The following is a 17,153-nucleotide window of genomic DNA, read 5'->3' as shown; positions in this document are numbered from 1 at the left end:
TCCCATTCACACACTTGGACATCAAACACTCTTCAGAAACCACACCATTCACAATTCTTGCTTGTAACTGAACTCACCAATACTTTAACAAGAAATTGGAACAAATACTGAATAATCACACCTGTGCAATTGCTCTTTTACAAAAGCCAGGACAATGCATGTCAGACAAGCTGTAAAACTAATAGCTGACAAAATTAAATGACAGCATGGAGTGCCTTGAACCCAACAGCTCTCTTTTCCTGACACTTTTCAATACAAATGTGCAGGACACTGACACAAAACCCACATTTTTCCCATACTCCATACAGGGATTAAGTTTTTTAAAACTGGAAAAAGAAAAGGCTTGCTTAGCTACAGATTCAAGTATAGTGAGGAGAGTTTAGGAATTTCCTTTTTAATATTCATCACACAGAAAGACTGAACAAGCACATCTTCAATTATTCTGTGCATACCTCTGAGATCATAAACATTATTCCTCCTTCAAATGCTTGGCAGCAAGGTAAATATTAGGCATTAACATAACAAAAAGCCCAACTCAATTCCTACACAATGCCAATTCACAAAATGAAGACTAATTTTATAACATTGCTTTAGATCACAGGCCAGGGACTAAGGCAAAACAGGACAAAATAAAGGTACTATATCCCATTCAGTCTCATAATCAATTCTGCTCCAAAGGAAAAAAAAAAAGTCCTTTTAAACAAGTTCTGGAGTCTGACAAAATAGACAAAACTTACCATTCAGGCCCAAAGTTAAGTGTCTGAGTTTCTGCTGCCATTTTTTCCTGTTCTATTCCTCTTTTTTAAAAAGTGTGAACCTGAAAAATAAAGATATTTATTATGAAAACAGCTGGATTGGTACAGCCCTTCACAGATTAATTCAAAATACAAAAGCACACCTGGTCATGCAAAGAAGTGAAAAAACTGACTACAGTGAATTTTTTTTTAAGGAATCCATTTCAGCTTTCCAACACAGATTGATTTAGTAATATAGGAGCAACTGCATCAAGATTTCTTCCCTAAATCCCTCTTTTAACAGCTCAAACAGGACACTGGATTAGGGTGTCTGAGGAAACAATTTGTACAAACACAGAGAACTTGATGCATAATCCTCTTCTCCAAGAACAGTAATGCTTAATTAACAGAATTGCTGCTTCCTGACAATTACAAGAGGATAAAAACCCCACTAGAATTACAGCAAGACAGATTTGCCAGCTGAGTGGCAGAGTATTCAAGAATTTTCCACTGCTCATTCTGGAAAATTAGCCTTCTAAAGATTGAGTACATCCAATGCTACCAAATACTCCAATATTCTGCAGGCAAATGACAGTATTTCTTTCATTCTTGCTTTTATTAAGCAAAAGAAATGCATAAGTTCAGACTCCAGCTGATTTCATTACTATTAGCCAAGGTAACTCCTGCAGACACTAGGAAGGCTCAAGTCAAGCTCCTACATATCCAGAGTGTATGGATGAGAGCAGCTGAAGCCATAGAGGAGGGAAAGAACAAGCCTAAGGTAAGGTAACTTTTCCCTAACAGAACCAAGTCCAGCCCAGGCAGTTCTGGAGAAGTGCCCTTTCATGCAATAAATACAGCTCCTCTTTCCTTCCAGCAGCAGCCAAATCCAAATCTGCAGAGGAAGATAGGTTGTTTTTTTAAAAACCAAACACACTGTAGGTAAAGCCCAAGAAAAAGAAGAATTTGAAGCATCATCTTCAGACACTGGTTGATTAGAATTCAAGAACCCATAGCACCAGGGAGGGAATTTTGCTGTATCAGAACCACATCCCTTAGCAGATCCAGGGACTAAATAAGGAACTTCATGAGTTTGTCCATACTTTGCATGAAAGGGTGATGAAAAACAAAATCCAGGGAGATAGAGGTGGAAAGGGCGTTACTGAAAAAAAAAGCCAGACAAAACTAAACAAAGGAAGCTTTTTTCCCTTCTATTTATTCCACAGAAGTAATGATATTAAAGAAAATAAATCAAGACTCTCAAAGTGAGAGAACAACAAAGCATGCTAAAATGAAATATGCTAAAATTGCTTGAGCAGATTTCACCCAAATACTCTGGGCATAAGATTACAAATGCTTATAAACTCCCTGCAGTCTAAACCCACCAACTAATGTTTGGCTTATGTATTTTAACAACAGGCTGTATCTTCTTTATCCCATACACAAAGTAAATTATATACAAATCTTAATGGTTTTATTTTCACAATAATTCTAGACAATTAAATGGAATTACTCTTACTACCTGCACCAAAAGCTAATACAAAAATACCCAGATATTCTCACAGGCCTAGTCTGAGATGATTTTGGTCTGAGTTGCCTTTTTGAAGAGCTTACAGCTCATGAGAACATTCAAGCTATATCCATTCACCATCCTGCATATCAGAATATAAGGTGAGATACCCAAAGACAATATGCAACAGCCACAAGAGAAAATACTGTGGGGCAATTCAAGTAAACCCTCATGCACACTTGGGCAGAAAGAAGCCTCTAACACAATTCCTAGCAGCCTTAATTGGATGGCTGTCCCTCCATTCCTGCAATGCCTGTAACCCTTCTGCTGGGGCTGGCGAGTTTTCAGATCAATCCATGTGCATCACCAGGGAACCTGGGATCTTTAACTCCTAACATCAAAGCTAGTCTAGTATCAGTAATGCCAAAAAGGCTGGCACTCAGGCTTAAACAACAAAAACATCAGATACAAGGACAAAGCACTAAAACCCAGTTAGGATCAAGCTGTTCACTGGTTCTGGACCCACTTGGCCCCACTGTTCAGCCTCTGCATTATCTTCCCAAAATATTGAGGATGCTGTCATGTTTCTCTATTAGACTTCTAATGCTAGTCTCATCACAGTGAGCTGCTGAATGGCTTTCCCTTTCCCTCATTTTGGCCACCATACTTTGTTTTGTGAACTCTTCCTCTTCTGTACTGCACTCAGCTAAGTTACTCCATCCCTAACAGTTCTGACTGTATGAATTGTGAACTGAAAACAAGACAACTGTAAGTGAATGAAATTGTACTGAACACATCCCCTCTGAAACAGAATAAACCAGACATGCATGTGATCTGAACAGATGTGACAGGTGAAATGAACAGGCAACATTACCCAGAAATAAAACACACATTAAAAAGAAATTACAGGCAAGTCTGGGAGAAAAATATTGGACAAGAGACACCCTGGAAATGGGCAATGATTTGGGAGAGGGAAGGCAAAGAACAGGGAAAAGGCTCAGGAAAGCTAAGACAGCAAGTGCACCACAGGAAAACACTAAAGCCACATGAGAGCAGATAAAACAAAGGGAGTGGAAACCCTGTGCTGCTTCTGCTGGCTCTCAAAGTGGCAGCCAAAAGGGGAGAGCATGGAGACCAAGCTGAGAGGAGCCTCTGCCAGTGACTGCACACCACACCTGGCTCGTGTGCAGGAGAAGCTGCACTAACTGGAAAGGCAAGTTGGAGTGGACAAGGCAGCACTCGCAGCACAGGAGGAGAAAGTCAGGGTGGAGCAAGAAAAAGGATGAGGAATTCAGAGATGGGAATGAATGATCAGGTCACAAACTTCACGCTTTTTGCTTAGCCAAAATGGTAAACTTATCACATCTTTATTATCTAGATCATTTTTCTGGGTCTTAAAATTCAGTATTAATAACAGAAAGGTTGATTTTGGTATTTATTAAAATGCTGCTCCCTTATTAATCAAGGATGGCAAATTACAAAAATAACATATACCTAATATTTCCTCCTTGATATAGTTTGATGAGGGAAAAGCCCCTTTCTGAAGAGCTAGTTTTGTGAGTTGAGGTTTTCTACAAATCAAAGGTTATTCATGCAGGAATCTCCACAGTACAGATTTTACATGGGCAGCCTCAAGCTGAAGCAAGAAACTGAGGCAGTATTTTGATAGTGGCAAGTTAATACCACTGCTTGGCCGAGGCAGCTACCTGGTGCTTCCCACCACTCCTCCAAAGTGGAACATTTTTCCAAAGTTTTCTTCAAATAAGGTCAATACTTGATCAGGTGCCAGTGCAACCCTACAAACAGTTAGGGTTTTCCTGCATATTTTTAGGGCAAAATGGAATTGGGACCCTATTTTCCTGAGGTGACAGCCACAACCAGCCACCAACTTGCCATCAGCATGCAGGAGTGAAAAGAGAAATCACATCAACCCCACCAACAACCTGGAGGCTGGCAAGGGGAAAAACCCCTATTTTGTCAGCTGTTTAGTACTTTGAAAATCAGAAGTCCACCCTGTGAACAGACACAAACTGTAATCTAATAACATGAAGCCTTTAAGTGGCTTTCACTCACAATTAACAGGTAATATTATACATGCAGAAGCTGCCATCAGCAACACTCATTTCACTGGCTTACTTTAGGAACAATGGCTATTTTACCAAGCTTTGTTTCTTAAATTATTTTTCAAGCTCACTATTTAGTACTTTACAAATGTATTAAAGCTCTCAAACATCTGCTACAGACACAAGCCAGAACTTGATTCTACTAGCTAGATTTATGTGTTAAAATGTGTAAGATGTTTCAGTTGAAGGTCAACAATTACTGTGGCACATTTTGCCCATAACCTCTGGTATCCTATGTAAAACATACAGCTAGCTAATAAATATCTAGCCAAAAAGCTGTTTTCAGAGATTTGAAATATCAAAACTACCACATTTTCCAGACTTTGCTCAAGCTCACATAATAAAATTAAGGTTCATTTATTACTGATGGGCACCTGCATTAAGACTTTCAGGCAATGCTGAATTCCTACATTTCCATTACAGAACTCCCTCAGCTAGTAGCACATGACTATCTGTCTCACCAAGATGTTCTGGGTAGAGACTACCAAGAGAGAGGTTCTTGGCATTCTAAGTTAAGCCTAGGCTGCATTCAGGTCTGACAATCTAATCTTTTCTGCAGACAAATAAAAAAAAATTAAAGATTTGGACTGTCATTGCAATTTATAGCTTTGGGACCACTGCATGCTTAGGTTTTTAATTAACTTTGGAAAGCTAAACCTTGAAAAATACATACCACTGATCCTTTCTATACACAGCTATTTTATTTTTAAATGGTCTACTCTTTGATCAGAGAAGTTTAAGAAGAAAAGTATCCTTTCCTTTCAAGATAGTTCTGTTGCCACTGAAGGTCTGAAAGAGTCTTTTAAACGTAGAAACTGGATGAAAATGTGAGAACCAAAGATCACAACAGAAATCCAACACGAGCAGTCTTAAGTGGAAGGAAATGGGTTGTCCTTAAATAAACGTGGAGAAGGAATTTAACAGTAGTGTTCCACCATTCAACAGCAACATTACATCAAGATGAGAAAACTTCACCTTCCACAAGCAAGAAAACATTCCACAGGCAGCTACTAGAGCTAGCTAATGTCAGTGCCAGTAACTGGGTTTTTAAAAAAATTAACAGGTTCACTAAAAAATTAATGCTGATTTTCTCTAAATTTTGAAATATTAAGGATGATCCACAACTGTATGAAAGCCATCTTTGAAGTACAATGGTAAACAGGATGACTCAGGTGGCTACACAACCTGTTTGATATTAATCACTGGCTAAAGCAGACAACACTGATTAAAGGACACTGACATAATTAAGGCCAGGCAACATAGATTTATGGAAGACATGCAATCAAAATATACTTTTGTAAAAACAGAAAAGTCATTGCTTGAGTAGATAAAGTAGATAAATTTTAACTTCTGTAGGACATTTCAATTCAGTAGAATGTTAAAAAGGACAAAATCCTTTAGAACCACACAAAAAATCTCAAATCATAACCTAAGTTTTCTTCTCTTCCAAAGAATCTACAACAACCCATCTCAGACAGAACAAAAGTCTCAAAACCACCTAAGAGGTAAGAAGCTATCTTCTACAGTCTGTAACATTGGCCACAAAACTTCTAAAACCTAAGGATGACAAACATGGATATGGTAAATAATGGAAATGACACATCATCAATAGTACCACCATGAATTATTCAATGACTCAGTCCAGTACAGCAGGTTGCACTGAATAAGGCAAAGTCAAGAGACTCACAAGCAGAAAACACAGGAGATATATAAGAAATGTAAGACTATTCTGGAAAAACACAGTCCTGCAACCATGCTGAGATGTATTAAGAAGAGCTAACAAAAACCACTTAATCCGAGAAAACAAAAATGCAGAGTAAATATACACCAAATTTTACCACTGAAGTGATACTGTGCCCTTTCTGTTGTAAGGGGCAAAAGAGCTGATAAATCAGGTGTTCAAAAATTGATAGAATCTGACAGATGTGCCCTACAGTGAGAAGAAAAAACACCAACAACATACTAAAGCTCTATTTATTGAGCTTTGAGAAAAAATTAAGTATCTTAGTCTGTAAATGATCACTTCAGGTAAAAATATCAGAAGATCCAAGTTGATTCACTGAAGGAAAACATTTGGAGATAATCAACAAAGCTACCTTATTTTAGATCAATGTGAAAATAGTTCTACTAAGTATGTTCTAGTTTAAACAGAAAATTAATCAGAGAAAGAAAAAACCTATTAGTCACATTATACAAGATGCCAGACAAGTCACAGGAGTCCCTTCTGGCTTACCAAACTTGATTCCTGATAAAGACGTGAATTTTCCAAGGCCTATCTACCCACACACCAGAAAGCTTTTCCTAAGGGAGCCATGTCCAAACCATCCACTTCTCCAGAAACTGTGCCTCTATTATTACACTTACATTTCTAGATCTCTTGAAGTCTTATAACCTCCCTGCCTCAAACCCTTGCCAAAGTATTTCAATCTGTTGGCAATTTCTGATCAGAAATTGTCCACGACTACCTCAAAGAGCACTTTCAAAGTGGCACTCCCCTGCTCACTGCACAGGTGCACCTAAAGCTTTATGGAGCACCTCAGCTTGCAACATGTTGCACCCTAGTCAAGAAGGACAAATACAAGTAGCCCTTCAAGGACAGAACTGACACAAGAGACTAACAAGACCTACACACCTGATAACCAAATCAAAAAAGAATTGAGAACATTAAGTAACACAATTCAAGATGTTCTCCTCCTTTCCTACCTACTATTGTGAACTTGGTGGTTAGATGTAGACTGGAGAGTTTCCACTTCTTGCTTCACCTGCACACAGCCAAATGTGAACACTTTTCCCACTTCCCCCACCAGAACACAGCGTGACCTCCACCTTCATTACCAGACTGCAGGCAAAGGCAGACACCAGCGATTAAACTCCAAGCAGAGTCAGGGAACCACACCCTTGGCCTTGCCACTGGCTGGAACACAAATGCTTCTCATTCCAAATCCTATCCCAAAATCCTGGCTAGAGCTCACTCTCCAGCTTAAAAACAAAGCAAGCAAAAATCACTTTCACATCTGTCTACCTTGTGCATGGAAAACTTGCTGGTAGGTAACTATTTCACCTGTGCCCTTCCACAAGGCATGACAGATCAAGATGCCAAGTCTGTCTAGCTTCTCCCCAGCAGGGCCAGCAGCCAGACTGTGAATGCAACCAAAACCCCAGTGCACCACCTCTCTCCCACTCACCATACACATTATATACCCATAATGTTTTCAAAGTGGGAGAACACAGCTTCAGACTACGGTCACTGACAACAACCACTGAGTTAAGAGATCTGGGTTGCTGAGAGGTTCAGGGGTTCATTTTTAACATATCATTTAAATAACCAGCTTCTTTGGCCTTTGGATATTCTCTCCCACCCTGTTCCTTAAGGTTTCCTGCTCTTGCAGTTCTGAGACATCCTAAACTTCAGGAAACAAACATTCAACAGTGAGTGTTTAATAAAATATTCTAACATAGAGAATCAGCATGTCTATCAGACTGCATACTACATATGAACTATGATACTTTTTAATAGCATATCCATTTTTGCAAAATTTGCCAAAAAATTCACTTAATTTGATCTAAGAATTATATCTTTGTAAATTGACTTGTCATGTTAGCCTGATCCTGGCCTTAGTACTCTTAAAACTTAGTGTTAGAGAAAATCACATATGCAGATGATTCAGCATTAACTAAGCCTACCATGAAAGCTTCCACTGGTTTTAATGGTGGTTGAATGGGGCATCTGATTTATTAAGTCAAGTTATGAAATGTTTTTCCATAAAAACCTTGCCATATGCTATTCCATGATCAGCCTCACTCACTTTCTGTCACACACAGTCTAACACTGACGTCAGCCCTGCTTTGTGCAGGAGGCTGGAGCAGACAACCACCAAAGGCTCTTCCAACTAAATCATCCTCAGATTCTAACACACATGGCTCCAAAAATCACTTTATAAATCCATTATTTGCCAGCCAAACCAACTCCTTCCACATGACATTCTGACTCTAAGACTGAATGCACATAAATTCAGCTATTCAGCTATCTATCATCACAAATTTCATCACAAAGCCAAAGTCATCTCTGCAGTGTCCAGAGTGTATCTCCTCCTTGTTTCTTCCAGTCTGAATGGACACCCCACCACACATGGATCCCATCTGCTTTCACCCAAACTGACCAACCCATGGACATCTACACCCTCCGAGTCTCCCAGTCACACAGGCCAGTATCTTTACCATAAAATACTACTAACAGAATGCAACATGCATGTATTGTCAGGAAGAGAAGGAACATAAAAGAAACTGTTTCATTGTAACCAGAACCTGAAACAGGTATTTGTCTACTGAATAAAAAGGACAAAATTTCAAGTAACAAAACACAAACTGTAGTGCATCATGCTTAGTTTCACTGGAATAGTAACTATTTAATGATACAAACATATCTTTCTAAACAGTTTTTGTAACTGTATATGGAAGCTTTATCTGTTCATAATGACAAACTACATATACAAGCAGACCTACTAAAGCCATCAAGTTATGCTCTTTATTTCCCTAAATTTTTTAAACAGATGGCCAAAAAGAGAATTATGATAACGATCTGTTTTAATAACTGAGATGATCAAAAATTAGAAAGTGATCCAGAAAGCAGTCAACAACACAGTATTTTAAAACAATTCTCTAAATAGCCATCAAAAACTTTCACTGACCTACACACTCTACAACCTCTACACAGCTCATGGGATTCCTTCTGCTTTTCTCATAATCCTGAGGTCTACATATCCAGCTTCTATATATTACAAGCTTTAAGGATTACAGGAGAGGCTCACTCCTGAAAAAACACACTTTGATTTCATGCTTGGGAAAAACCTCAGATGCATCAAAACAATTCCATGCATCCTTCCCATTTAAAAAAGAAGAGAGGCAAAGAAAAATTTCAATGGCAGCCTAGCTTCCCATGCAGGCACCAAGCCATGTCTAGCGTGTCCAAATTCAAGGAATGCTTAATCACCTTTAGAGGAAATGGAATGAAAGCCCTCCCTCTGCTAAAAAAGAGAAGTGGACACATTTTGTAATCAACACACAGTGGCAATCTCAGCTCCTAACAAAGCACTGCAAAGACCTCAGCCTGCTACAATCTCCAGCTGCCATCTGAGCTAAACATAAAAAAAATAATGGTATTAAACATGCCCATGATGAACTGGTTATATATATCCACACACATATTGCCACCAACCACAAGAGGGCCAATACTGTACAGACCTTGTCACTTAAAGCACTTAATTCTTAGTTCCATCCATAACTTAGGCATACCTTGAGCAAACTTGCTACATTTTCTCACTTCTGGTGATTTTCAAGCCAGATCCCTTATGCAAACAAAAAAAAATGTTCTGGTGTTGAGAGCAAGGGATACAAGGAGAGGCTAATCTGGGCAGGAAACCGACTTAGTTCTCAAAAGATCAAACCCCATCCCCCCTGCAGCATTTCACACACCTTGCCTTCAAATGTCACTCTATTAATTAAAATAAATTGATGAGAAAACCACACAAAGCAAGAGTCCCTTTCAAGGCAAATGCTTCCTCAGTAAACAAAGAAAAATGTTTCTCCTCACCAAAGCATCCAATGGCTCTCTAGGAAGCTCTGTAGGGAAAAGGCTCCCTTGCTCTGCCCCATGGCTCTATCTAGAATCATGAATTATATATAGTTTATCTCCACTAATCTTTGAGCAGAAGCACTGAAGGGGCAAAAAATAAGAGAAAAAGAAGAATTAAGAAAAAATTGCTAGAAAATTGATTTTTTTTTTTCTAAATCAGACTGAGAGAACTCAATACCATACTTTGAAGAGTCCTAGGGAAGAATTTTAAAGACCTCAATGAAAGAATAAGAACCATATATGTATGACAGTTACTCGAACTTGCAAGACCAGACAAAAGTAGGCAAAATGAGATTTCACATTCTTAGTAATTAAAAAAAATAAATGAGCAGAGAGGCCAAAGGGGAAAGCACAGATCATAGTACCCAGCTCATCTTCATCAGTTACTGTGAACCAGTGTTTTCCCTTTCAGGTTTACATAGAAAGATCTTTCAGCACAGAGATATACCAGCAAAGCCTTCAGCCACTCAGCTGTCCCAACAATTTGTTCCATGGGACTCTGACATCTAGGGTTGTTTTTATTTTAATGAAGTATCTATAGATCTTTAAAAAACTACTGATTTTTTTCTTACATTCAGGTATGAGGAACTCCAGTGACAGAACTTCATCCAGACATGAGAGATACAATGGTGCTTAGTCTGAATTCCTTAAAAAATCCCAAAACCTACTTTGCACTCCCTTTTTACAGTTTTTTTCCTCAACTGAGGAGTAAAACAGGAAGGAAAAAACTAATGACAAAGCCCTCAACTGTCTATTTACAAGCATTTTTTTCACTTACATAATCACAGGGATCATAGTTTTAGTTTACTATATGTTTTAGAAACACAAGCAAAAATGCAAACAGGAGCACCTGAGGATATTTTACAATCCTCAAGGTCAACACCTGTAACAAAAGTAAGAGTCCAAGTTTTCACTGTGGTACCAAATTTTTTTAAGCACCCTGTGAAACAAATCATTGCTGCTCCAAAAACCACATTGCATTTTAGTTCTATGCTGATGGTTTAAAACACAGGCTCAAGAAACCATTCATAAAAAGGCCCCAAAATAAATACAGTGAGCAGGTGTCCCCAGGCACATTCCTGTATCCAGGGGCTGGGAGAGCCTGAGAAGCTCTTAAAACCATTCAACCCCAGTATTTACACACAATATTGCCAGATACTGAAGCAGTTTATCAAAGTCTCAAAATAAAAGGTGACATCCAAGTTCCAGGGCTAAAATTCTGCCTTCACTTTAATCCAGCAGACTATTAGACAGAAACTTTATTTTTTTTTAATCACACATTCATTCAGAAATTAACACCAGGCACACAACCACTGATATCAACTGACTTGTACAACTACATGAACCTGGGGAGCAAAGCAGGTGCAGATGGGGCCATGGACACTCAACATTTCTGCTAGCACCTCCAGGATTAATTAGGTCACACATTTTTACACCAGCATCAACTAACTGCTCAAAGGATACCTATTCAAATGCATGGCAAGAGAATCAACACCTCATAGCAATAATGCTCTTATTATCCACTGCAGTCACCACCCAATAACAAAACTTAAAAATAGCAAAACGAAGCTTTTGTTGGTGACAACTGCAACCAATTTTGTGTACAAAGGTTTCCAATTATCACACTGTGTATCAACCAAATGCTCCATTCACAGAACAGCAAATTAATTTTTGTTTATTAAAGAGTTTCTTAAGAACAAAAGCAACCAGCAGAATCATAAGAAAAAAAATTCACACGTACTTTCCAGGAACTTGCCCAAGTCAGCTCCTGAAGCAAGAAAATAAAATGTGCAGCAAGAAGTTAGAGAAATATAATCAGAATTCAAAAGTCCTTTTCCCATCCACCCAAGCAAACAGATATTCAAGAATTACAGTAAAAGCAGCACACCACGAACGTTGAACTGAATGTTACTGGGGCAAACGTGGATTTTTATTCCAGGAGCACTACTTGGCAATACCTCCTTTTGGCCTACACCTTGTCCCAATTCAAAGTGCAATCAGAGAGAACTGAAAAAGCCGTAAGTACTCTGTTGACACTGAAACTACTTGTCTTGGATCAATACCAAACGTACACAATTGTGATCGATGTTTCTTCAGCCTGCCAAGGTTTCTCCAGTCAAACACTGCCGGTCACCGCTGCTCCCAGCACCCTGCTGCCTGCGCGGGGGAAGGCTCGGAGCTCCCTCCTTCCTCGGCCAGTGTAACCCGACAGGGCCGGGCGTGCTCGAAGCGGGGCTCACCGCGGCGCTGCCGCTGGGCTGGGAGGGGACGAGCGAGTTCACAAGGGTCAGTGCGAGGGGAGACGGCCCCGGAGGGCGCTGAGGAGCGGCGGGCGCCCCGCCGCCGCCTGACAAGTACCAAGGACCCGCACGGAGAGCTCAAGGCCCGCTCGCCCCAGCTCCAACGACCCCTGCAGAGGCCCATGGGGAGCGCAGGGGGGCCCTCCAGGCGCACCCCCCCACCCCCCTTGGGCGGCCTCGCCTCCCGGTTAGGCCGCGGGGCGCCTCGGTGCTGCGGCAGCCGAGGCGGACGGGAGCCGCCGGCAGGGCCGGTGGTCGGGCGGGGCGCGCGGCGGCGGGGGCGTGGTAGGGACGGCCGGGGCAGCGGCGAGGCCGGGCGGCGGCGGGACGGCGTTACCTGCGCTCCCGGGCGGAGAGTCCCTCACAGCCGCGGCGGCTCCTCAACCCAACAACACAAGATGGCGGGTGCGCCGCCACGCAGCGTCACGTGAGGGTGAGACCACGCCCCCAGGCCCCGCCGCGGGACCCGGATGAAGCAGCGGCGCTTCCCGCCCACCCTCCGTGTGACGTCACGCCGGAGGGGGCGAGCCTCCAGCGCCCCCTGCCGGACTCGCGAGGCCCCCGCAGCGCCCCCCTCCACCCCTTCCCCTCACAGCCCTGAGGGGAGATGGAGGGACATGACAGGGACGGAAGTCTCCGCGCCTCCTGCGCTGCCCGAACCCCTGGTAATCAAATCAGTGACTCAGTTCCCCTTGCACTCGGCACTGGTAAGGCCACACCTTGAGTCCTGTGTCCAGTTTTGGGCCTCTCAGTTCGGGAAGGATGTTAAGGGGCTGGAGCATGTCCAGAGAAGGGAACAGAGCTGGGGAAGGGTCACCAGTCAGACGAGGAGCAGCTGAAGGAGCTGGGAGCAGAGCTCAGCCTGAGGCTCAGGGGGGTCCTTTCTACTCCCCACAACTCCCTGTGACAGGAAGGTGCAGCCAGGGGCTTGGGATCTGCTCTCAGGGAACAAGGGATAAGAAAACATGGCCTTAAGCTGCAGCAGGTGAAGTTTAGGTTGGACACTAGGAAGAAATTCTTCACAGGAGGGGTGATTAGGCATTGGAAGGGGCTGTCAAGGGAGGTCATGGAGTCACTCTTTCAAGAGGTGTTCAAGGAACGCCTGGACGTGCCCTGGTCTGGTTGACAAGTGGGGATCAGTCACAGGTTGGACTCGATGATCTTAGAGGTCTTTTTCAACCGGAATGATTCCATGATTCTGCCACCCTCCCGCCACTGTCTCAGACACACAGGCGGCCTCAGGAGCGCAGTGTGGCTCCAAGCCTTATCTGTTTCTTCTGTGTGGTTCCATGAGGCAATTCAGCTTTATCGGTGGCCACGAGAATCTCTGTGAGAAGCCACCGTGTGTGAGCACTCTCAGTGCCCAGGCACTGAACCTGCTCTCACCCGGACGTTTTGCCGTGGGAGTCACCCTGGGAGGCAGCAGCAGCTGCTGTTGCTGCTGACAGAAAAAGGGCATTAGATGATACATATTTTGACTCTTCTGATGGAAAAATCAGGAGCTCAAGGCAAACTTTCTTCAGCTAAAAATACCAGTTTATTTTTAGTCCCCAAACCCATATTAGTACATGAGGCAGAATAGCCCCATGTGGCTCCTTCAGCGTAAAAAACTATTCTTGGCTGTTACGCATTGCTGAAGGTATAACCGTTTTCAGCTGAAACAGTTTCACTCTAATCATGATGTCAGCCACAACCCATGTAGCTCTTTCTCCATCCTTTTCTAGGTGAATAAATACTTGTCATTGTGTACTGAATGACAGCCAAAAATGATGCAACAGTGAATACTAGTGATTCTTGTGAGCTAATGGGTTGAAAGCCTGTAATTCTTGGGGCTTATTTTTAGCTGAGAGCTACATAGGACTACCTCACCCAAAAAAACTAGAATGGAATTTCTCCATTAGGAGGCTGGTATGGAAAAGCAAAGCTCCCTAGAAAAGGGCAGGCCTCTGATAAGCTGTATTCAATCCCCCTGGTTGTCACACAGCTTGAGCCAATACTAATAATGATAAAGAGAGGGAGGGAGGAAAACCGTGCTGCATTTCAAGCTGTCAGTGAGAACTTCCAATTTAATTGCAGAAGCAGCTGTGTCTTGTTATTCTACTTATCAAATGTGAGTTTGAGCACTCAAAAATATTTTCACATGCTCTAAGACAACCTTTATCTGAGATGGAAGATGTTTAGCACTTGTGGAAATTTTTTAATCCCAGTTAGCACAAACATTATATTACTGAGACCAAAAAAAAAAAAAAAATGAACCCAATTTCAAATTCAAGAAGCATCTGAAACATTCCTCATCTGCAGAACTTGGCATTTCCATAAAATACCTCAAGGAAACTCAGATGACAATCTTTTGGTAATAGCAGATGCATCTTAAATAGTCCACAATTCATTCAAGCAGAACAGAGAGAATCTCATGAAAATTCAAGACTGTACCCGTGCGGTAAAATTCCTGCATGGCTCAATGACAGAATGTCAGCTGATATTGTGTAGGTGTGAAATCACCCCAGCAGCCAGTCTGGGTACCAAGGGCATGATGTACTTCAGAGCCCTGGATTACTGTGCCAATTCATTCACACTATTAAAACCCAAGTGCAGGGAAGTGGCATTCCCAACATACTATAAACTTTCCTTACTAACCCCTTGTTTTCACCCGTTCTGGCTTGGGTGCAGGAGCCTGCCTCTCTCAGTACACTGGTAGGGCTATGAACACAGTGCACAGCTTTGAAATGATCAATAATGATCACAAAGCAGCCCAGAAGGATGTGTCACAGTCATGTTTCCCCTTGCCACTCCTGCATTTTGTTACTTGGAAAAGTGGTTGCCCTGTTTGTTGAAATAACCAGGGATTTTGTCTGGGAAGAATCAATATGTTCTCAGCAGCCTGTTTTCCATGTCCTCATTTGTCACATCCCTAAAAATAATGAAAACAGCAGCAAAGCAGGCAAACATCCAACTGCAGTTTTTAAAGTCAGTCACTTCAATGCATCTGTCACCTCAGGTGGCTTGTGCTGAAAGACACAATACCATAAACAAGCTGCTACTTCTGCAACACTCAATTACTTTTAGATGTCTTGGGTTTATTTGGACACTCCCCTAAGGTTAAAATGTTATTTTGTCTCCTTAATCCTCACAGATAAACCCCGAACCTCAAGCCAGGAAGAGCTTGATCACACCATTTCTCTTTCTCTCCGCTGTGACCACACTGAGCTCTTTAGGTGAGACTTCCTGCTGCCATAGGCTGTCCCCTGCAGCCAACAACAATGACTGTGACAGGAGCATCCTTGAGAAATCCACTGCAATCTGAGCATCCAGACAGGCTGAACCCACCCTCGGTGCTGGCTGAAGTTTTAGTGACTCCTCTATTGTACTTTGCCTACTCTGGGGAAAGTAACATTTTATTAAACAAAATCCCTTCAGGGATCAAGGACTACCTGAAATTTCCATTCTAGATGAGTGAAACACATGAAATACTTGAGGCAAGTGTTTGTCCCTTCTGAGAAAGACCACTAAGCACAACAGGTTTCTCATCAAGCTCCTCTACTTGCCATCACCGACTTAAGAGTCACTTGTGGCATGTCAGAGATACCAGAGAGGCATTAATGTACCAGCAGGCATCACTAAGGAGAGCTGGGATTGCCAGGACCTTTGAGAGCCACCTGTGGTGACACCAGGCTTAAAAGGACAGAGCATCAAGGATTGTAATAGATAAATTACAGGTAAATACCACTAAGTGTTTTCACATGGTTTTAGGGGGGACATACAGCTAGGCAACTTCTCTTTAGTACTTCTGCATAACCTAATGACATGGTTATCTAATCCAAGAATTACTAGTAAAATAGAACAGTTTGGAAAGCAATTCATTTCCCAATGTCCATTTTTGCAAAGCTAGTTTCAAAACACACATTGCTGCAACTTCCAAATAAAGCACATCCAAAAGCACTTATTGTTCACTGCACTGAATGCAGGTCCCAACTAACAGCACCCATTCGAATTGAACAAAACCATAGACAATACTCATTTCCTTACTGAAACTTGTCAGCTGGAGTTGACTCAATTCAATTAAAATAAAACCACTAGAAAGCCTTTTTCCACCCTCTCCTTACCCAGCTGCATGTGCAAAGCAGCAGAACTCAGCAGTGCTTGCTATGCTGTAAAAAACAAAAACAAAACCAACAACAACAACAAAAAAATCAAGAGCTGCAGTGTCACAATTTTCCTGGGGAAATAGAGAATAAGGAACCTTCACCCTGATTTTACCTGACCTCTGAGACCCAAGGACTCATAGACACAGTGAATGTATTGGCACAGAGCAGAGCTGCATGGAATAAAATATTTATGGCTTCTATTTCATCACTGGACCTGAAACAAGGCATGGTTAAACCTCTTCCTGAACCCCCTCCTCAGTGTGGCCATGCCAGCAAAGCTTAGCAGATCAGCAATAGTAGAAACAAAATGCTGGGAGACATATTTTCACATAGCCACGTATTTTTCTTTTTTCTCCCTTAATAAAGGCAGAAGCAGGAAATGCAAAAGGAATTCCAGCTGAAGCAACCTGCCCAGCTCCCAGCTGGGGCACTATGGGGGCTGAGACAGAGGCTATTTTAAGATAAGGAAAGGCTGACAACCTTCAGATGTCAACATTTAGCAGTAGGCAGTATTTCAAGTATTTACACAGCCATGTCCCTTTCTGAGGGAATGCAAACATTAGGGCTTTTTACACCAGAACTGCTGTGCAGAACAGGAAGTTCTCAAGAAGGGGTTGAACACTTCCCCCACTCACCGAGCTTGGGGGATTACTATTACAATTTGTGAAAAATGCTATATTCAAAGACCTGAAATAAGCCACAGACAAGA

General features: G+C 41.9%; 1 protein-coding gene across 11 annotated transcripts in view; it reads right to left on the bottom strand.

The window, feature by feature from the left end:
• The window catches only part of GIGYF2 (GRB10 interacting GYF protein 2), a 74,422-nt gene extending 61,669 nt beyond the window's left edge, over positions 1-12,753 (bottom strand). For 8 of the 11 annotated variants that reach the window (XM_071437387.1, XM_071437391.1, XM_071437394.1 and 5 more), the window contains exons 1-3: positions 12,637-12,746; positions 11,741-11,767; positions 738-817 (exon numbers count right to left, since the gene is read on the bottom strand). In XM_071437387.1, the coding sequence (XP_071293488.1) occupies positions 738-778 (41 nt within the window). In that variant the 5' untranslated portion in view covers positions 779-817; positions 11,741-11,767; positions 12,637-12,746. Of the gene's footprint in view, positions 1-737; positions 818-11,740; positions 11,768-12,071; positions 12,258-12,636 lie in introns of all 11 variants that reach the window. The other 3 variants (XM_071437388.1, XM_071437389.1, XM_071437390.1) reach the window with 3 other exon arrangements.
• Between the last annotated feature and the right edge of the window lie 4,400 nt (positions 12,754-17,153).

This window comes from Agelaius tricolor, unplaced genomic scaffold (assembly GCF_023055355.1).
Source record: "Agelaius tricolor isolate 1412-34295 unplaced genomic scaffold, bAgeTri1.0.p SCAF_12, whole genome shotgun sequence".
Taxonomy (NCBI): Eukaryota; Metazoa; Chordata; class Aves; order Passeriformes; family Icteridae; genus Agelaius; species Agelaius tricolor.
Note: the sequence above shows the minus strand (reverse complement) of the source record. Positions and strands in the feature narration are given on the sequence as shown.